At 53.3% G+C, this 20,943-nt stretch overlaps 1 protein-coding gene across 1 annotated transcript; it reads right to left on the reverse strand.

Annotated features, from left to right (window-relative positions):
• Nucleotides 1-333: 333 nt before the first annotated feature.
• On the reverse strand, nucleotides 334-13,301 carry LOC128845147 (zinc finger protein 883-like). The gene is made up of 5 exons (XM_054043507.1): nucleotides 13,135-13,301; nucleotides 11,177-11,264; nucleotides 10,380-10,506; nucleotides 6,607-6,720; nucleotides 334-6,267 (listed from the first exon to the last, which is right to left on the reverse strand). The coding sequence occupies exons 2-5, from the start codon at nucleotides 11,216-11,218 to the stop codon at nucleotides 4,799-4,801; spliced, it is 1,752 nt and encodes a 583-aa protein (XP_053899482.1). The 5' UTR covers nucleotides 11,219-11,264; nucleotides 13,135-13,301; the 3' UTR covers nucleotides 334-4,798.
• Nucleotides 13,302-20,943: the final 7,642 nt, after the last annotated feature.

Consider the following 20,943-nt stretch of genomic DNA (forward strand, 5'->3'; position numbering starts at 1 on the left):
GACAGCAGAGAACTCCACCATCACCCCAATCCTACTGAGAGATACCCCCCTTCAACCATCCCCGCATCAGGCAGACAAACTGCCCCGGCCCACCTCCTTTCCACCCATTCCCCACTCCTGAAAGTCTGTGTAGGGGAGCTCATCTTCCCTTGCAATACTCTGAGTCCCCTAGGATGCAGTCAGACCATAGATGGGTGCCCCCTGCCCAGCTTCTCCCATACGAGAACCTAAGGGTTAATGGAGCCTCATTAGCTTCCTCTCTAAGTTGGACCGGCTGATCTCCACCCCGATTCTCAACAGTTCTGACCAAGAGAGCTTACTGGAAACCATGACTCGCTATCTTTGTTCATTTTAATGAAATATATAAAACAAACACACAAAATGAAGAACCTAAACTACTACCAGCACCTCGCTCTTGGGTACACAGTACAGGCCAGATCAGGAAATCTGTCAGTCAACAAGGATCCTGCTTTGGAATCAAGTCATCTGTTCAGCCAAATCATCAGAATAATACAGCAGAAAATCAACCCTTTGAAATCCTGAAACGGGAGCCAAGGAGGCAGCTGTCCATTTAGTTATTCATCTCAGCTACTGAATTTCACCCAGGCAGTGGGATCCGCACTGAGCCGCTCGAATATTTCAATACTAACACCAATTGATTGTTCACATTTAAGCCACAACCTCAGAGCTTCCCTCTTCGATTTCACCAGTATGTGGCTAACCTTCTCCTGGTGGCTTCCAAAGATAAAAAACTTAATAGAGCCAGACCTTACTACACAGAATTAACAGAGACAGACCTTACTACACAGAATTTTGATGATATCTATCTGACAGCTTAGGTTCTTTAAACACTTTCACAGAATGAGGAGCACATTCAATCATTTTGATGGGCAATATTTTAGAGTTATTTAGATTTGGGAATTTTTTTCTAGTTCCTTCCCTGCGTGGATGTGACAGGTTTCATACACACAGGTACTTGCAGAGCCCCACTGTACCACTGCAGTACAATAGAAAGGCTGGGATGACACCCAGTTTGTAAAAATCAAAACACCAACAATTAGAAAAAGTAACAATAAGACATTGAAATTGACAAGTGATGGAAACGCTGCAGCTTTTGGACTCCCCTGGAGTAGGAGCTAAAGCTGCAGTCTAGGTGACGGGGTCACAGGCTCAGTACTCCACATTCATAAGCAGCTTTCTCAGGTACGGGGAGAGAGGTCAAGGCTGGCACAGCCTGTTGCTGATATTATGACTTCCTTCCCCAGAGGGGATCAGTCTCAGGGTCCTGGAATGTCCATCTTTATTTGACAGGTTGCTGGTGCAAAAGGGCTTCTGCCTTTATCTTGGTCTTTATGGTTGAGGATTCCAGCTCACCCCACATTACAGTCACTCCCCTGAAGTCTCTGGGCATATGAGGAGTGAAGGACGCCTTGTTTACAGACACGGTCGCCTGATCCGTTTCAAGTGAGGCAGACGTTGGGTTATCGTCAGTTTGGAAAAGTCCTATTAAAGCCACCAGTATTCTTAAAATATTGGCTGTTGCGAACCCCAAAGATCTCCAAAATGAAAGAAATCCAAGGACCGTTTAGAAGTTACATTAGCCTGGCCTGGGGGTTAAAAGGCTGAACAGTGACAGTGGGCTTCCTTAAAAAAGGAAAAGGGGTCTCAGCTGCCATAAATATAATGGGTAGCCAAAATAAACAAAAAACCCGAACAAACTACCTATTACCTCATGCATCCACTGCCATTCATAAAAAGAACCGTGGACATCTCCTGACAGACGTTATACATCTTCACTTTGCAGAGATGGGAGGAACTCAGTGACCCATACTGTCCAACTGGGTAAAAGGTTACACAACTTGTTGCCTTATTCATTTTACTTTAGAGCTTGTCAGAAAAAATTCCATTTGAAATAGAAAGAACTGTCTTCTAGACTGGGTCCGTGTTCTCCTCTACGCTATTTCTCCTAGACATTCCCCCACCTCAGCCTTGGAGTGAAGTTTTATGTCAGAACTCCCCAGTCCAAAGGGCATATATGACATCAAATAAACTTGTCAGGACTGGCCATCACTTCGTATAGTACTAACAAAAAGCGAACCAATGGAAGTCACAGGGTTCCAATATAATTCAGGTAATCCCTAAGTTAGGCTTTAAGCAATAATGAACTTCATGTTTAACTTCATTTTCGCTGGGAACGAGAACATAGTCAAAGATGATACAATCTTATCATACCTGTTCGTTTCATTTAAGCCCCATTTCCAGCAAGCGAGCACAGCGTAAATGTAGGCTACACCAGCCTAGGAGCTTTCCAAATCTGTGAGTTCATTGATCTCTGGTCTTTCTGAGAGAAGTGTTGGTGGAAGGGGGCTCACGCTCTGCGGGAAGGTTTGCATCATGAGAAAAAGGACCTCAGCTCTATATTCACTCCTGCCGATCGTTCATAGTAGCAGGAAGTGGAGGCAGAGTGGTACAACTACAACAGACACAAGAGCAAAACGAAGTGACAAGAGCAAGCACAGAATCAGGACTCAACATTTGTACTTCCAGCTGTCTGAAACTGGAGCCTGACACATTGAGTCCCTTCTCCGTTACCGTCGTCCTAACAGCATGGAAGTCCTTGGTGCTCAATCAGGCTGGGGAAGGAAAGTCCCCTCTAAAGGCATCAACTATTTTTCACTTTGCATCATGGAACTTTGAATCCAAATAGTGAAGGACCTGCCAATGTAGCCCTGGCATCCGTTGGGACTGTAATCAGTGACACTGAACTAGGGAGTGGTGTTAGAAACAAACAATTTTACCTGGACCGTCGTTCATCGCAGCTTCCTTCTCTGGGGCGACAATCAACTACTGGGCGTCTGCTATATCAGCCCGAGTTCTTCCAAATCCTTGGCCTTGGTCAGGGTACGTTTCCATTCCTCCGGACAGAGTCCTTTACCAAACCACCCAACAGCTGAGCTGAGTTAGTGAGGAATGGCTTCTCCAAACATGCCCAGTTTGTTTCTTTAATCTGGTGGCACAGGGTGTAAGTTAGGGACTAGAAACGCTCCTGCTTCAGAATCCCCATAAGCCACCAAAGGAGGGGAAACTTATTAAAAATAGATATTCTGCAGTTATCTCACTATCAACATGGAGTTCATTTCAGTCCACATTTGAGCATCTATCACGGGCAAGTTCACAAACGTACTTCTGTTTTCGCCACATCAACAGACAGGGACAGCGTTTCCAAATAGGCCACACGCACCCAGTTACTTCAGTTAGTTGTACAATCGGGGGTTGCTGTTGTTCAGAGTGGACGGAGGCCTAAACCCGCTCCTGTTTCCTTGACAGCAGGCCCAATGGCTTGGAGCAGCCTCTCCTGGTGCGTGAACTGCACTAGAGCTTCTGCAATGTCATCATGCAGCGGTGGGGGGAAAGCCAAAAATAAATTAAGGAAGGACTCTTTTAGCTAACAGTCATTTCTCCCAAAGTCCTCGATAAATCCGAGCCACGTCCTGGAGAACAAAACTGATATTCGATTATGTGACCAAATGGTCTTCAGGAGAGAGAGAAAAAGCTGCAACACGGAGCGGTGTAAGTCACTTTCTCTTTCATGAAAAATGAAATTCCAGATCAGGTTACATCTGATGACTCAGAAATCCGGAGAGCAGATTCCCCCATTGCTTTCTCCTCTGATCCATTCGAATCTGCTTCAGCAACAGCACTTCGTTATTATGGAGTTGTTATTGGGGGGGCCGGGGGAAGCATCATCGTAATAAGGAAAAACTGCCGACCATCTCATCTGCAAAGAATCCCAAATCAGCAGGAAAAAGTCCGGAAGTGGCTTTATCAATAGACAGCAACTGGGATTTAAACTCAGAATGATGTCACAGTGTTTGAGATCCACCAGGTCTGGGACACTTTCATTGCCAGCTCTAATGAGTCAGATTTAGGATCAAATTGATACTAATTGCAGAGATGCTCTGGGGGTAGAATAGAGGTGGAGAAACTCCACTGTGCCTCAGACACAGGTCAATGCTGCTTGAGTCAGCAGATATAGTGACGGTGACAGGGAAGGGGGGAATCCCTCCAACTCACCCCATTTCCTTCCGGAGTCACAGAGGCTGAAATGATCCATCTGTCCCACTTCTGCTTCTCCTCTTTGTTATATTGAAATCTATTGTCAATAAGGAAACTGATAAAAGTAAAAATACCCGCTGCCCAGCACCACCTGGACCAGCGTGAGCACAACTGGGAAGGAGACATTTTGTCAGCAAAGGGGGAACTTGGTGACTAACAAGCGCTCTGCTACTGGGGTGACAGTATAAACGTGATGCTCAGGGATTGTCCAGACCAGGAAAATGGGTGTCCATTAGGACAGGCCAAAGGGGAAGATGCCAGCTAACCCCAAACCCTGTGCCCGGGCTATGTCAGCACTGCAAACATAGCGGTGTGTTTACATCAGGATAGCTATCTCCAGCACGCCGACACCAAGGGAAATCCTAGAGCAGAAGACAAACCCCATGTCCATTCTCACTCAGTGAGGCGACTTGTGGTCACCCCAATTTCCCCCACCTGGGGCTGATGGAAACTCCTTGCTGGAAGGACACACACTCCCATGACTCACAGGAGAAAGGAGTTGGGGGAGAAAGGAGCACGGGACTCACCCCAGAGAAGGGCGACCTGTAAAAGGCACAAATGGGCAACACACAAGGCAGCTGAGAGAACAGAGGGACACAAATGGTGCAAACAAACCGCAAGGTCACTATGTGGGAATTAGCAAATGTGTTTTGTTTTGTTTTGTTTTAATCTTTTCTCCACCCTACACAGAGTTTCTATGCTGTCTCTCTCTCCTGTGAACACTCTGATGTCTTTTAAGGGGTGAGCTCCGGGTGAAACTTTTCCCGCACTCAGAGCATCTATAAGGTCTCTCTCCTGTGTGAATTCTCTGATGTACAATGAGGTCTGAGCTCACACTGAAGCCTTTCCCGCAATCACAGCATTGATAGGGTCTCTCTCCTGTATGCCTTGCCTGATGTGTAATTAGGGTTGATTTCTGCCTGAACAGTTTCCCACACTCACAGCACTCATAGGGGCGCTCTCCTGTGTGGATCCTCTGATGTGCATTAAGGGATGAACTCTGTGTGAAAGTTTTTCCACACTCAGAGCACTGATGAGGTATCTTTCCCATGTGGATATTCTGATGTTCAATAAGGTCTGACTTTACAGAGAAGCTTTCCCTGCACTCACAGCATTCATAGGGTCTCTCCCCTGTGTGGATCCTCTGATGTTTATTAAGGGCTGAGCTCTGAGTGAAGCTTTTCCCACACTCACTGCATTCGTAGGGTTTCTCTCCTGTGTGCAATCTGTGATGTCGAATAAGGTGAAAGCTCTGACTGAAGGTTCTCCCACACTCACAGCATTCGTAGCTTCTCTCCCCTGTGTGGATCCTCTCATGTTTATTAAGGGCTGAGCTCTGAATGAAGCTTTTCCCACATTCACAGCATTTGTAGGGCTTCTCTCCTGTGTGGATCTTCTGATGTATAAGAAGACCTGAGCTCCGAGTGAACTTTTTCCCACACTCACTACATTTATAGGGTCGCTCTCCTGTATGGATCCTCTGATGATTAATAAGGTCTGACCTGTCGGTGAAGCTTTTCCCACACTCACAGCATTCATAAGGTTTCTCTCCTGTGTGGATCCTCTGATGTTTAACAAGACCTGAGCTCTGAGTGAACTTTTTCCCACACTCACTACATTTATACGGTCGTTCTCCTGTGTGGATCCTCTGATGGTTAATAAGGGTAGAGCTCAGAGTGAAGGTTTTCCCGCACTCACTGCATTCATGGGGTCTTTCTCCTGTGTGGATCCTGTGATGTCGAATAAGGTGAATGCTCTGACTGAAGCTTTTCCCACACACATTGCATCCATAGGGCCTCTCTCCAGTGTGGATTCTCTCATGTTTTAAAAGGCCGGAGTGGCTAGTGAAATGTTTTCCACACTCAGTGCATGTGTTATTTCTCTCTCCTGTGGGTATTCTTGGCTGGGCTGTGGTTTCCAGGAGGTCCTGGTGAGTTCCCTGACAATTAATGGAGTTACCCACTTTCTCCGCTGGCTGGTTTCTCTGCTCCCTCTCTGGCCTGTGCTGACTCTCACAGGCTTTGCCCTGCACACGATGCCGGGACACATTCCCTCTGGAGCCGTGCGATAATCCCCCATGTGGTGCCACTTGCTCAGAATCTTCCTGCTGAGGATTCTGCTTCTTCTCCTCACTCACCATCCCAGCACCTGCTGGGACAGAGAGAGAAACCTCAGACACAGGGATGGAAAGGGGAAAACAAACCAAAATTAGAGCTGGAGAGAGAGAAAAGAAACCTAGTAGCTGGATTGTCCACATCTCTTTCCCATAGGGGAGAGAGGAGGGGAACAATTCTGCCTCCACATCCCCTCAGGGAGGGAGCTCTGCCAGGTGTCAGTCAGGATGATCAGGAAGCCATGAGCGACAGCTGCCCTGAGGATACACGGCCTCCCGGGGATACTCCTGAACCCGAAAGTTCACAAGGCTTTTAGGGACTCCCAGCTGTTTCCTTCAGGCCCTGAGAGCTTTGAGTTGGTTTAATGATCCCTCACCTGCGCAGGCACCTCTGGGGATCTCGCCTTCCTCACAGCCCTGGAGATCCGGGACCCACGGCTCCTCCCCTCGTTCCAGCTGGGAGATCACATCAGGTTTGGAAACTGGACACCCTGCTCAGGGGAAAGAAAACCAGGGAGATCAGGGAATTCATGGGACGTTTCTATTACTTTAACTCCAGCCCATTTTACAGCAGGGAAAGGCTGGGGGCAGCTCCCCAGGTGCAGGAAACTCTGCGTATGAGGGATTTAACTCTCCCCATCTCTGCTGGGAACACACCCAGCCAGACACTGCTCAGGAAAGGGGCTCCTAAAACACAGAGACAGGAACTCCACGTTCCAGGAAGTTAAGGCCCCAGCCAGAGGGGAGGTTACCCTGGACCTGCTTCTTCATCCCAGAGAGAAACCCCGAGAGAACGGGGGAGTTGTAGGAGAGCCGGGACCAGTGAGCACGGGCTGGTGGGATTCAGCACAGTGAGGAATAGGAGGGACGTGGGGTGTCATTGAATGTCGTATCTCAGGGCTTGTCTACACTTGAGACACTGCAACTCTAGCGCTGTAGGGAGTTAGTGTAGACACTGGGCTTTCCTGTCAGGGTAGCTCATCCACCTCCCCCAGAGGCAATTGCTAGGTCGACAGAAATATTATTTTTTGTTTAAAGACCAACTTTTCTAACTACCCTAAATTCCACAGGTTTTTTCGGAACATCTTGAAATTTGCTGGGCAAATTTTTCATGGGCATTCAAGGAAGAGTTTGTGGTCCAAAGATGGGGTGATTTGTTAAAGAGGTTCCTAAGATACAGCTCCCACATATACGAGTAGCTTTTTACAAAAGCATCTTGCTCTTGTAACATTTGCTTGCACACAGCTGGGGCTGAAACTACGGTTCTGATTCCCCCCCGACTGAGCTCAGTCACTTGGCGTTGATCTCAGTTAGTAGGTGCCCCCCCCCCCCCCCCCGTTTCTTTGGGTTGGCTGTTGCTTTGGGTTGGCTGTGGTCATTAAACCCGAGCTACCCACATGAATGTGAGATTGAGCCCCACATCTGCTATCTTTCAGACAATGCATGTTGTCCTTTTTTCTTGCATTCAGCAGAAGTTCACCTTGGAAGTCTTGCCCTCTGATTACAAAATATTTGGGTTCAGAGTCACATTTTAAAGTGGTCTAAAATTCACACACAGTCTTCCTGGTCTACACTTAAAAGTTTTGCCAGCATAGCTCTGTCAGATGGACGTGTGAAAAATCACACCCCTAACTATCATAGCTATGTCAGGAAAAGCTCTGAGGTAGACGCAGTTATACTGGCACAAAATCCACTAAAAATCAAGGTAATTAAATACCAATGAACTACATTCATGCCGTTAACATTGCCCTGTGCTGCCTCATGTCTCCCAGCATGTGGATGGGAGCTAAACTTAAACCTTTGAAAACTAGGAAATTATAAGTTTAAATACATGCCACACCTGCAACACAACCTTAACTCTCCCCTTCCTTAACTCTTGAGATGGCACTAAGCATGGGAAATAGTTCAGTAAGGCTGGTGTGAAGGTTTACAAACTACGAATGTAAGAGGCATCTCCTCCATCTCAGGAAGTCTCCAGGTCAAGTCTGGCTGCCCTTCTGGAAGATGGTTTGTTCAAACACAAGGGGTTCAGCTCAATACAGCAGTAGCTGGATGAAATTCTATAGCCTGTCTTACACAGGATGGATGAATTTTCCTTTCTAGCCATAAAATCTAGGACTCTACAATAGACACGAGGAAGGACTGAGAGAACATGTCATTGTTTCTGTTGTGTTCCACAGATGGGAAAACCAGCATTTATCTGCCTGCCCCCCAGCTGTGTGCACTGTGTCAGCGGTAACCGAACGGCGCGAGGATCAACTGGAGCAGCTCAGCAGAGCTGTGACTGTGGCAGGAAGAGAAGTGCCTATCAACATTGAAGGACCTAGTCTGCCTCATCTCAGTGCCAGGTGTTGTCGGTGAAGGTGCACAAGGGTGTGTTGTTGCCATGGAGACTGTCAGCAGCCTGGTGGCGCACATGCTAATAGACTCCAGGGTTGATCAAGGACAAAGTGAAGGCAATGACGCAGAAGGAACACTCAGGGGGAGGGTAAGGGAATGTGTAGCGAGGAGGCGTGGCCTGCCTCAGCACTAGACCTGGGGGGACCACAACCCACCCCTTGGGCTGCAGAACAGGAAAGCCACACCCGCCTCGGCCAGAAGCACATCCTGCAGCTTACGTGCGCTGGAGCTGCCGAGGGAGAGGGATGCTTCCCGCACCGCTGCTGGAGCACGAGATCACGGAGGAGCTCCCAGCTCTGCTGCCTGAGGACTGGCCTGAGCTCCCAGAGCCCCTGATCCCAGGGGGACAAGGACACATACAGCCCAGAGGTCCCAAACCCAGAGGAGGTAGCATGTAGCCCATGGAAACCAGATGAGTCTGGTTGGGCCTTGGCCGGATACTAGGCTGGTGTGTGACAGGCAGATCCCCGCTGATCCTGTGGTGGACCACTCCACCACTGTTATGGCCCTGGGCTGGGACCTAGTGGAGTAGGGTGGGCTCGGGTCCCCCTACCTCCTGCCAGCCCACCCCTGGGGTGACAGCCTCCCTGCATTAGGCCAGAAGGCCTGTGTTTGGTGCTTACCCCTGCCAGAGCCCCTAACTGCCTGATGCCCTGCCCTGACTAAGGGCCTGGGCTTCCAGATTATGTTACTCTGCCCTGACCATAGGCGCCCATTTACCAAGTTGCCAGGGGTGCTTGACCCCCTGCTCCACGTCAGGCCCTGCCCCTACTCCACCCCTTCCTCCAAGACCTCACCTGCCCTGTCTCTTCACACCGCTGTCCCACCCTCCTGCACACTGCGGAACAGCTGATCCCTGGCGGGTGGGAGGGGAGGTGCTGACCCACAGGGGTTCCAGTGTGTGCAGAGTCTGCCCCTGACCGCTGGTGCCCTGCCCTGCCTGAAGGCCAGGTTCATAGACTCACTCTTGCCCAGCCCAGAGCCAGCAGACTGAGCTCTAAAGATGGCTCATTTCCCCACCAATTGAGTGCAGTGCTAAGGGCTCCGCAGGGCCTCCCTGAGGGCCAGACCCGGAGGGATGGCCCACAGGATTACAGAGCGAGGCCAAGCTGGTTTGTATGGAGCAGGCTCAGTGTTTGAGTGATGGCCGGGGGTCGTTACACCGAACCTAAATCCAGACTTTTCCTTAGCAAAAAGAAGATGTCAGACGTCATGTTGTCCTGCCCCTGTGATCTGTTCCCAGAGCGTTCTGTAGCAGGGGAGGGCAGAGCGCTGGTGTGTGTCAGGGGTACGTTGGGGTGTTGTTCATAGGTGCCGACACCATGGGCGTGCCGGGGCTGGAGCATCCAGGGGAAAAACTGGTGGGTGCTCAGCATCCACTGGGATAATCAGCTGGGGCAGCCACAAATCAGCCCTTGCGCATGCAGGGCCCCCTCAGCCTGTCCCAGGGCAGAAGCATTCACTGTTTCCAACCCATCAGTTTGGTGGGCATGGAAGGGGCAGGGGAGCCAGCCTCCCCACGCCCGCTGTTCACCCACCACCCATGGAGCCAGCAGAGAGAAATGGAGTTGGGGTGGGGGCTCAGTGACGGGGCCTTAGGGGAGGGGGTGGGAGCAGGTTGGGGCACCAGCCGGCAAAACCAAGTCAGGTAATGCTGAAACAGGGCAGAGGAGAGGTGGCATTGTGGGGATGACGTGAATCTGAACTCTGCATTTCCCCTTCTAAGAACCGAGGGGACAGGACTCCTTACCCAGCGAGGTCACGTTCTCATAGTTCTCCTGCATGACGTCTCTGTAGAGGGCTCTCTGAGCGGGGTCCAGCAGGGCCCCCTGCCCCGCGGTGAAATACACAGCCACCTCCTCGAAGCTCACCGGCCCCTGAAAGAGCCCCACTCAGAAACTGCTGCCCCGGCCACAACCCCACTACTCACGGGGGAGAGGAGCCAATCAAATGGAAGCTCTGAGTAGCTCGCAGTCACCATGGTCCCACCTCCACCCCACTCAGAGCATCCAGGAAACACCAGGGTGAGGGGACCCTTGTCTCTCCCAGCAGATCCAGCACACACCTACTAGCCAGAGACCGATACAGGAGGTGGAGCCCTAGCAGGGTCCAGGGAGAGCTCCCTGGTAGGGAGCCCAACACCCTCCTCATTGTGAGGAGCTGGATACGAAGGGCCAAGTCATCTCCCCTAAACCTCACTGCTGAGTGCCACCTTCCTATCGCACAGCAGCCGCTGGTTACTCGGGTCAGGCTCCAGCACTGGGAGTCTGGCCCGTTTTCCTAGCCCCACCTAGGTGGGTTGAGTCCTCTTCTATAAATTAGGGCATTTCACCTCCAGACCGCATGGCTCTGATCCTAGACGCCAGGCCACATATTAAACAAGGCCCAGCAAGTTTGCCACACCCCGGCCTCCTCCCTTTCTCCACCCTGGGAATTTCCTGCCTGTTCCAACCTCCAAACCAGACAACCCAAACCTTCCCACCCCCTGTGTATTGCTGCCCCCTCCCTCCTGCAGCAACCCACCAGCCACCCCCCGAGAATCCCTACCTGAACTGGCTCCGCTGCAGCCATTTCTCTGCCCTGTGCCATGGGAGGACGGGACGAGCTGGAGCGAAATGTGGAGTTGTTCTGCAGCCTGGCAAGGCGAGACGGGAAATGGGGGAGGTTTCAGAACAGGCTTCAGTTAGTTTCACACCACAATTTCCCCCGGGTTCTTTCCCAGCAGACAGACACCCTAGATTCTGCCATGCTGCGAAAACGTTTGATCTCTTTATTCCAGCGTAGACCTGACCCCTCCTGCCAGGCTGAGCCCACAGAGACATTTTTAAGTCTCCCAGTAACAGTCTCTGAACAATATGCTAGGGGACAGCAGAACAACGGGGCTGAGCAGGCCCCATGGGGGACTTGTTCCGTCCTTCCCTTCCTGTGCCCCTGCCATGCCCTGTTGCTAGCAGGGAACGGCCACCCCATCCCCGAGGCAGCCGTGTCTCTAGGCTCCCCGAACAGCCCCCAGTGACCCCTGATCCCTTTTGGGGAATGGCTCAGGGCAACGATTTCCCACCCAAACAAGGAGAAATCGCTGCTGATAAAATGGTGGGAAACCCCCCAAATCAAAGACTTTAAATGGCCATTTGAGACCTTTGGAAAAAATAGGGCAAAAACCAGAGAACAGAGAGTTCATTTTAGGAAAAGCAGGGGTCTCTCCCTGGATTTTATATCCAGCCGTGACAAGGAGCGAGAAAAGGGGAAGCACCAGCAAGAATTTGTACCAAGATGTGAGGGGGGGGGCGCACAAACAGGGAAAGGATGAAATAACTCCCCCCCCACACAGACACTTCTCCCCCCCCCCCGCTGCACAGACAGTTCAACCCCCCCCCCGACCTCCCCCCCCCTTGCAACTCCGGCTCCCCCCTCCCCGACACCGCCCCCTTCCCCTCACAAGGGACACCCCCCCCGGGCCCCGGTCTCTCCTCCCCCCCCCCCCCCCCCGGCTCCCAGGCGCCCTTGTGCGGAGTCACTTTCCCCGGGGTCTCCCCCCGGCCCCAGGGGTTACCCCGTGTCCGATCTCTGAGGCTGTCCGCCCCACTTCCCCCCCACCGCTCCCGAGCCCGGCCCCGGCCCCTTCCTGTGCGTCCGGCCGGGCTGCAGCCAGCGCCTGCCCCGGGATCGCCGGGAGACGGAGCGACACGGGCAACGGGGCCGGGCCCAGATCTCCGGCCGGGGGAGGGGCGGGACCCACAGCTTCCTGCCCCCCATGGCCAGCCTCTCCCTACCCTCCATGGCCAGCCTCTGGCTGCACCCCCTCGCCCCCCATGGCCAGCCTCTCCCCGCCCCCCCATGGCCAGCCTCTGGCTGCACACACACCCCCCCTCGCCCCCCATGGCCAGCCTCTCCCCGCCCCCCCATGGCCAGCCTCTGGCTGCACACACACCCCCCTCGCCCCCCATGGCCAGCCTCTCCCCGCCCCCCATGGCCAGCCTCTGATTGCACCCCCTCGCCCCCCATGGCCAGCCTCTCCCCGCCCCCCCTGCCCACCATTGCCAGCCTCTCCCTACCCCCCATGGCCAGCCTCTGATTGCACCCCCTCGCCCCCCATGGCCAGCCTCTGATTGCACCCCATGGCCAGCCTCTCCCCGCCCCCCATGGCCAGCCTCTGATTGCACCCCATGGCCAGCCTCTCCCCGCCCCCCATGGCCAGTCTCTGATTGCACCCCCTCGCCCCCCATGGCCAGCCTCTGATTGCACCCCCTCGCCCCCCCATGGCCAGCCTCTGATTGCACCCCCTCGCCCCCCCATGGCCAGCCTCTCCCCGCCCGCCCCCCAGTGCCGCCTCTGGCCGCGGACACGTTCGCTGCCCCCCGGCTCCCAGCTGTGCCGGGGCCGCCCCCAGTCCCTGTCCCCGGGTCTCTCGCTCCCTGGGGCCGGGGCGGGGCGGGGCGGGGCCCGGCTGGAGACCCCCCCCCGGCCGGGCACGGGGGTTAGTGCCGGTCTCTCCCCGCACACACCCGGGGGCAGCAGCTCCCAGCCGGGGCCGGGGCCGGCTCACAGCGGCGGCGGCAGCGTCTGGTCCGGGCCGGGCCCGGAGTCACCCGGGCGCAGCTCGGGGGGGCCCATCGCTGGAGCGGAGGCGCTGGGAGCGGGCCTGGGCGCGGGGATCCCCCTGGGCGCTCACACCCCGCGGGGCTCTGGGAGCTGTAGTTCCTTGGCCAGCTCCCTGCCCCGAGCGAGCGCCGGACGGAACTCCATTTCCCAGCATGCCCTTGGCCGCCAGCCCCAGGAAGGGAGGGGGAAGGAGCGGGGCAGCTTGCGGTGGGTGGGTGGAGAGCTGGCTGCTGGAAGGGGGTGGACTGTGAGTGGGGAACAAGTGGACCTAAGGAGTAGGCGGCTGTGGCCCAGATAGCCCCGTCAGAGGACTTCCCCAGACTGGATTAGGGCTGCTGGGGTGACCTCGCCTGGCAGCCCCCAAAGAAGGACCTGGGTGGAATGAATGGGCGGTGCCCCTCTCTGTCTGAAGTATCAGAGGGGAGCCATGTTAGTCTGAATCTGTAAAAAGCAACAGAGGGTCCTGCGGCACCTTTAAGACTAACCGAAGTATTGGAGCACAAACTTTCGTGGGTGAATGAAGCCTAACAAGGGAGGTGTGTGGATCCCACCAGAAGTTAGAATGAAAAGTAAGGGAGGGGAGGCTCTACTAGAGGACCTGGGCAGCTTTAGGAACATTACCAGGCACGTAGGAGGATTTCCACGTCTGAGCCATGGAAGCAGAAATCAGCTTTTCCTTTCCAGATTTATCTAATATTCAGGAATCTAGCACCTGCCTTCCAGATTTAAACACTCTCAAAATTCAGGAGTGCTCAAGAGCAATTTGGGCGGCTGTTACTTCATTTCCCCCAAATCAAATGTGCTGATCCACTGTAACTTGCTGCAGGAAAAGTAGGATAAAATTGAGCAAGAAATGTTGGCATCTCCCCAGTGCTAACTAGGACTGGAATTGCTATTTTCAACAGCCACTACCATGTTTTTTAGTTTGTTTAGAAGGAAGACAGTAATATTGCATTGGCAAATTCCCCATAGAAATGAAGAGTGGAACAAAAGAATAAGAAAGGCACCTCAACTTTTCCTCATTTGTGTAGGACAGCCTTATGATATGGATCCAGTTATCCTCCGATCACACAGGCTGAAAATTGTTCCACTTTACTACAGTTCTGGAACCATGCGGGAACCAGTCCTGTCTGTGTTCTGTGCACATCCAAAATTCCCGCTGAATTCAGAAGTGCCTTGCTTTTGTGACCACACTACCTGATATTTTCAGTCCTTGTAAGCAAAGCCGGTTTACATTTAGTAATTGGGCAGGAGGCCTCTCAGAAAAAGTTAGGTGCCGTAGGAGGTGTTGCTTATTCACTAGGTAATGTGAGACCTTCCTGTTACAATAGGAAACCAGTGCAGCATAGAATGCACTTTGCTCCTAGAGTCTAGAATGGGGTCTTTGCTTCTATACGCAGCCCATTAAAGACAATTAAAAGACTCCCAGTCACTTCAACAGGCTTTGGACAGAACTGGGTTATACGGGGTAACTCCACTGTCTTCACAGGGTTCTGGTCCCACAGCGGAGTTGGGCCATGTGAGCTTGTTCAGTGGTTTGAGCATTAGCCTACTAAACCCAGGGTTGTGAGTTCAATCCTTGAGGGGGCCATTTAGGGATCTGGGAAAAAAATCTGTCTGGGAATTGGTCCTACTTTGAACAGGGGGTTGGACTAGATGACCTCCTGAGGTCCCTTCTAACTCTGGTATTCTATGAGTCTATGAGCTGCTGCTCAGGGATGGGAACCGCCTGGCACCCCAGCCTCCAAAATCATTCCGGCTGCACTTTCTGCACGACTATGTGCTAGCTGAGGGGTGCGTGGGAATTGGTGGCCTCTGCTGCAGGTGATGGGCATCTCAGGTACTTAAAGCCATGGCCTAGAGGAGGGAAGCGCCTAACTGCAGAGCCTGCAGCTGCCTAGGGCCAGCGCTGAGGATTTAGAGTCCCTAGTGCCGCCGTTGCAAGGTTCAAGCATGCTCAGCCTTGGAATTGCCACCCCCTCCCTTGACTAGTAGCCGCAGCTATCTAAGGCTGGCCTCTGGAAGTTGGCCCCATGGCTATAGCCAGAGAAGCTGCAGGTGGCTCTGTGACTACTGGGGCCATTAAGCTAGAGCAGATAAAGAAACTGGGGTTAACCTCAGGGAACAGAGGTCACCCGTAGGAAAGGAACGTCAAGGGGAGCAGGGAAAGAGGCAGCAGGTCAGGCTTGGAGCGGGAGAACAGCCCCAGCTGGTGGGGGAGCATGTCCAAAGTAGAGAGGAAACAAGCCTGGGGAGAGGTGGTGGTGACCAGGTAGTAGACTAGCATGTAGCTGGGAGCAGAGGGAGAAAGGCTGGTGTCTTCCATTCCCAAGGGCTAGGTCCTCACGTTGGGGAAATGGTGTTTGCAGGTGGCTTGCTCACATGGCAGGATGGGGGCTGAGCGAGGGATTTGTCGGAATTGATCAGGTATCCGCTGGCTGTGGAACTCTGAGCTGAGACCAGAACCACATCCAGTGACTGGTGACGTAGGGGGTACTGGGACATGGCTAGAGAAGGTCATTGTGGACACTGTTAAACCCACATGGGTACAGCTCAATGAGAAGAACTGGGGGCTGAGGGAGCTGTGTGTGGCAATGCAGATAGTCCTGTAGAGGTGTGTGATCAAAATGAAAAATGTCTCTGAGATTCAGTACCGGGTATACTATGGCACCAATGGCACTGCCACACCAGGCCCACACTCGGAGCCCACAATGACTACATAGGGGCCCACAGAAGGTTAATCCGGCCCTGTTGGCAACCCTAATTGTGGCACAGGTGGGCCGGGGAGTTTTTCTAGCATGTTGGGGGGCCTCAGAAAGAAAAAGGTTGAGAACCCTTTCTTAGGAGGATGCAATGTGGCCGTTATTCTGCAGCCTGTCAGGGCGAGAAGGGCAATCGGGGACATTTCTGAATTAGTGTTAGTCCATTTCACACCCCGATTGCCCTCAGGCTCTTTCCCTGCAGACAGACACTCTAGGCTCCGCCATGCTGGGAAAACCCTCAGTTACATTATTACAACACAGAACTGCCCCTCCCACCCGGACTAAACCCACAAGACCCTTTTAAACCCTCCCAGGAACACTTCCTCAGGCTCTTCCTTGACAGGAGTTTTGTAATGGGAATTACTAGCAGAGGAATGATCCTGGGGAAGTCAGTGCCCAGCCTCCCAACCCTGCTCCTTTGGCTTTGTTTAATGAACAGATTAGAGATAAGGATCAGGGGGTAACCGTGTTAGTCTGTATCTACAAAAACAACAAGAAGTCTGGTGGCACCTTAAAGACTAACAGATTTATTTGGGCATAAGCTTCCATGGGTAAACCCCCCACGACCCTCCTTGCTCCCTATTCCCTGACTCCTATCCACCCCCCCGCCTCCTGACAGACCCCGAGACTCCCATGCCCCATCCAACCGCCCTGATCCCTGACCGCCCCCTCCAGAGACCCCCGCCCCTATCCACCACCCCATAATACCACCCCCTATCCAGTCAGGGCCGGCAGCCTTGTACCATTTTTGGTGGTGCCCAAGCAGCGCTGTCCCAACCATAGGACGGATCGGGGCAACCGCCCTGGACCCTGTGCTCTGGGGGGCCTTGTGCTTCAGGGGGACACAGGGTCCAAGGCAACCTGGGGGCTTAGCGGGGAGCCTGGCACCAGCGAGCAACCTGGCCCCAGCATGCCCCACCCCTTCTCCCAAACCCCCACCACTGAGCAACGCGGGGAGCCGGTGGGGTGGAACAGAACGGGCTGGGGCCAGGCCACTGGCTGCTGCCAGCGCCGGACCCCCCCAACCCCCCAGGCTGCCCTGGACTCCTTGTCCCCCTGAAGAATAGCCTGAGGCTCTCTCTGCCTGCAGCTCCCCCCCCTGCAGGGGAGGCACCGCCCCCCACAGCTGCCCCCCCCCGCAGGGGTGGCGCCGCCCCCACAGCTCCGCTCCCTCCCTGCAGGGGAGGTGCCGCCCCCACAGCTCCGCCCCCTCCCTGCAGGGGAGGCGCCGCCCCCACAGCTCCGCCCCCTCCCCGCAGGGGAGGCGCCGCCCCCCACAGCTCCCCCCCTCCCTGCAGGGGAGGCACCGCCCCCACAGCTCCCCCCCCTCCCTGCAGGGGAGGCGCCGCCCCCACAGCTCCCCCCCCCTCCCTGCAGGGGAGGCGCCGCCCCCACAGCTCCCCCCCCCTCCCTGCAGGGGAGGCGCCGCCCCCACAGCTCCCCCCCTCCCTGCAGGGGAGGCACCGCCCCCACAGCTGCCCCCCCCCCGCAGGGGAGGCACCGCCCCCCACAGCTCCGCCCCCCTCCCTGCAGGGGAGGCACCGCCCCCACAGCTCCCCCCCTCCCTGCAGGGGAGGCGCCGCCCCCACAGCTCCCATTGGCCGAGGTTTCTGGCCAATGGGCTGGGAACCAGGTCAGCACTGGGGGGGGGCGGGGGGGCAGCGTACAGAGTTGCCTCTGCCAAGACTCTCCCCTGCCCGCAGGGACGCTGGGGAGGGGGGAGCTGCCCCCGAGGTGAGAGCGCCCCACCCCCACTGCTCCCCGCCCCCCCGACTGCCCCCCCACTTCCAACCCCCCCAAGGGGCGGCTCCTAGCAGCGTCTGGCTCAGCGCGGCGCCCCACACACTGCCCCGCCCCCCACAGCTCTGCCTGCCCCGCACTAGGGTGTGACCCGCCCCCCCGCGCACGCCTAGGCCGGCCCCACAGGCTGGTCCCCGCCTGCTAGTACAGCCCCAGGCTCGGGGTGTGACGGGGCCGGACCCACCGAGCCCCTACCCCGGAAGCGGGGCGGAAATGACACGGGCATTAGGAAGGGGCGGGGGCGGGGCCGGCCTTTTGCAGGTGACATGTTCCCCCCCAGCCCCTGTGAGCCGGCCCCGCCCCCACAGGCCATGTCTAGCCCCGCCCCACGCAGCCCGGAGCATCCCTCCCCAAGCGGGGCCTGCCCTGGGCACGGGCAGGGCGGGGCCGGGGGCTCGGCCTGGGTGTGAAAGTTACTAGTGACCCCTCCTTAACAGAGCAGCCTTTATGTCAACCAGTGGCCATTAGGGGGAAGCAGACACTTCAAGTACACAGTAGCCTGAACTTTTCAACTGTCTTCCCTTCAAGGCCTAAGGTAGTTGGAGCTGGTCCCAAGCCGGTTTTCACTGACCAGATAGCAAAAGCACGGGTCTGACAACCACCAATCAAGTGTTAACACTGCATGGACCTTTGTGTGAATGTGTATAAAGGATCTGTAAAATGTGTGTAAGACAGAGTTTTTGTACTAAGGTGCAAAGCTCTCCTTTCTTCTGCAGAATTAAGCAACTCCTCCTTATCCCTGTCTGGCTGTTATTGGCTGTCAGCTAGGTGGACCTGATATTTCGGTAACAGTTTCTGGTGACTCCGCCGGGACTCTCCTAGCTCGGACATTGGACTCCGGACGGCTGCGGCGAATTGGGAACGGCGCCAACGGGGTGTTTCGCCCCTTTTCTCTGCTTCACCGCAGCCCCTGGGGTTCGTGCTCCGATAAGGTGAGTCCTAATAGGATAAGGAGACACTATCTGGTTCTGGTCTGGTTAACCAGTTAATGAATTTCTGTCTTATACATTTGGGCGTTAGGTGTGTGGACGGAACTGAGCCTCTCATTCGTAATTCCTCAGAGTGGAAGCCATCGCGTGCAATGAAGCTCTGAGGTCGAATTGGGATCCTTCTGTCCCATCCCCTGTAGCGTCAGTATTAGTAGAAATTCCTGTAATAGGATCCTATTAGGTCATAATTCCCTATGTTCTCTGTGTAATTCTCTGTTAGAGTGTCAGCAGGCAGATGGGTGGGTCTCTGGTCTCTGGTAAAACCCTCTGAGGATAGCCCTTTAGATTATATGTTAAGTAAATGGTCTTTACCCGGTGTTTAAAAAGAAATAGTTACACCTTGTGTAGAAATTGATGTGGCTAGTGTTGTGGAAATTGAATTGTGGAGAGGATGTGCATTTTCCCCAGAACATGTGCAGTGTATATTGTAGCAGAGGTAAAAGAAATGCAAACCTACCAATATAGGTTGTGTTGTCTCTTTCAGATCACTGGGTGTTTGAAAGCAGGAGTTAGAAGTAAAAGGCAATCAAAAGTCTGGGAAAGTTAATTGTGACCCTTTTTAAGTAAGAATCTTTAAGCTGTGGATAGCTTTGGATCTGGAAGCAAGCCAGAAAGCATCTGTATTAATGCAATTTTCTAACTAATAAGGTAGAAGTCACTGAAACCTGGGCTGCCTATGAAATAAATACAAGGAAATATGGGGTAATTCCTCTGTTTTGCCTAAAATCAACAAGAGTATGTGTATATAAAGGAAATATTTTAAGCTATGACTGACTACCCAGAAGGGGTAGACCTCTGTTCTTTTGTCTTTCAGATCATCAGAGAAAACGGATGCCAGCTGAACAGCATTCAATGTACCATGCATTTACTGGCACAATAGGAATTATTTTTGTGTTCTATGGCCAAAATTGTTGTGAAAATTTGCATACCAACAGTCTTTGGAAGCAAGGACATGGAAGGTTAACCCACTCCCCATATTGCCCATGGGATCCTTCTGGCTACCTCAGATTTCTAGCCAGAGGGCTGGGAAGGGAGGAAAGCTATTGGACACCGGAGGTTGTACCGAGTGGACTTCTCAAAGGTGGGTGTGCTTGTCCTGGTTTGTTGCTCCAAAGCTCTGTAATAAAGTTATTTTACTGGAAGGGTGTACATGGCATACATTGAATAATAAGACTAATGTACTGTATAATGGCAATGTGTATGTGTTCATTGTTGGGAAAAGGTGTATGAGTGAAGAGTGGAAGTTTCCTTTGTAAGTTAAAAGAAGCCAAGAAGGGAAGAAGGAAAAAGAACAGAACGAGTTAACTGGAAAATAAAAAAATAGCTAGCAAGCTCAGTCCAAAGATAAGATGCTGGCCCAATCCAAGGACACTGCCCACAGCTAAGACTTGGCTGACAGCCAAGAAAAGGGGGGCCTGAATGTGCCCAAGCAACTATGAGATCTGCAAAACACTGCCAGGCATTAATGAAATGTGTTAGGTTTCTTTTCTCACAGATAAAAGAAGTGCTACCCAAAGACCCTAGCAGCCCTGCCATTCATTGAAACAAGGAGACTGAGCCTATGTAAAGTCTATCAACGAAAGACTGCTTTGGCTCCACACCGGAAAGGCCCTTTCCGAGTCCTGTTAACCACCAACACCGCTGTGAAGTGCCAAGGACTACCTGCCTGGACCCATGCTTCTCACTGTAAAAAGACCCCTCCACCTCGGGAGGACTCTCCGACTGATAAGCCTATTTCTCCTTCTAGCTCTGCTGTGCTTTCTGGACAGCAGGAAAAAGGAAAAAAGACAAGGTGAAGTGCTAGTAACCTCTCCCTTGTCCACTGACAGACCTACTGTGCCTTTGGATTTTTCTAGAAGAAGCAAAACCATTACAGGGCAATGTGCTAGTAACCTCTCCCCTGTATGATGCTAAACCACACTGTTTCAGGAAAAGAGAAGAAGGAACACTTGCTTCATTGGAACCACCAAAGTCCAGGGATTCCTGACTACAAGAGACATCAAGAATTGACCGTGGTGAAGAAACAAAGAATTATACACTGGCAGGAAGAAACTTGTGGGACCCATGCTTGGGAATGTGGTATAGTACTATACCAAAAAGAAATGTATTAGGATATCAATGAACTGTGATTAACACTACACTAGGGACTGTTAAATTTTCA

This window comes from Malaclemys terrapin, chromosome 11, assembly GCF_027887155.1.
Source record: "Malaclemys terrapin pileata isolate rMalTer1 chromosome 11, rMalTer1.hap1, whole genome shotgun sequence".
NCBI classification, from domain to species: Eukaryota; Metazoa; Chordata; order Testudines; family Emydidae; genus Malaclemys; species Malaclemys terrapin.

Excerpts from the sequence above, each read along its gene's own strand:
- LOC128845147 (XM_054043507.1), bottom strand. The coding sequence starts at position 11,218 with ATGGCACAGGGCAGAGAAATGGCTGCAGCGGAGCCAGTTCAG. Across the intron at positions 10,507-11,176 it reads CTGCAGCGGAGCCAGTTCAG|GGGCCGGTGAGCTTCGAGGA; the intron begins GTAGGGATTCTC and ends GGGCTCTTTCAG. Across the intron at positions 6,268-6,606 it reads CCCCAGAGGTGCCTGCGCAG|CAGGTGCTGGGATGGTGAGT; the intron begins GTGAGGGATCAT and ends TCTCTGTCCCAG.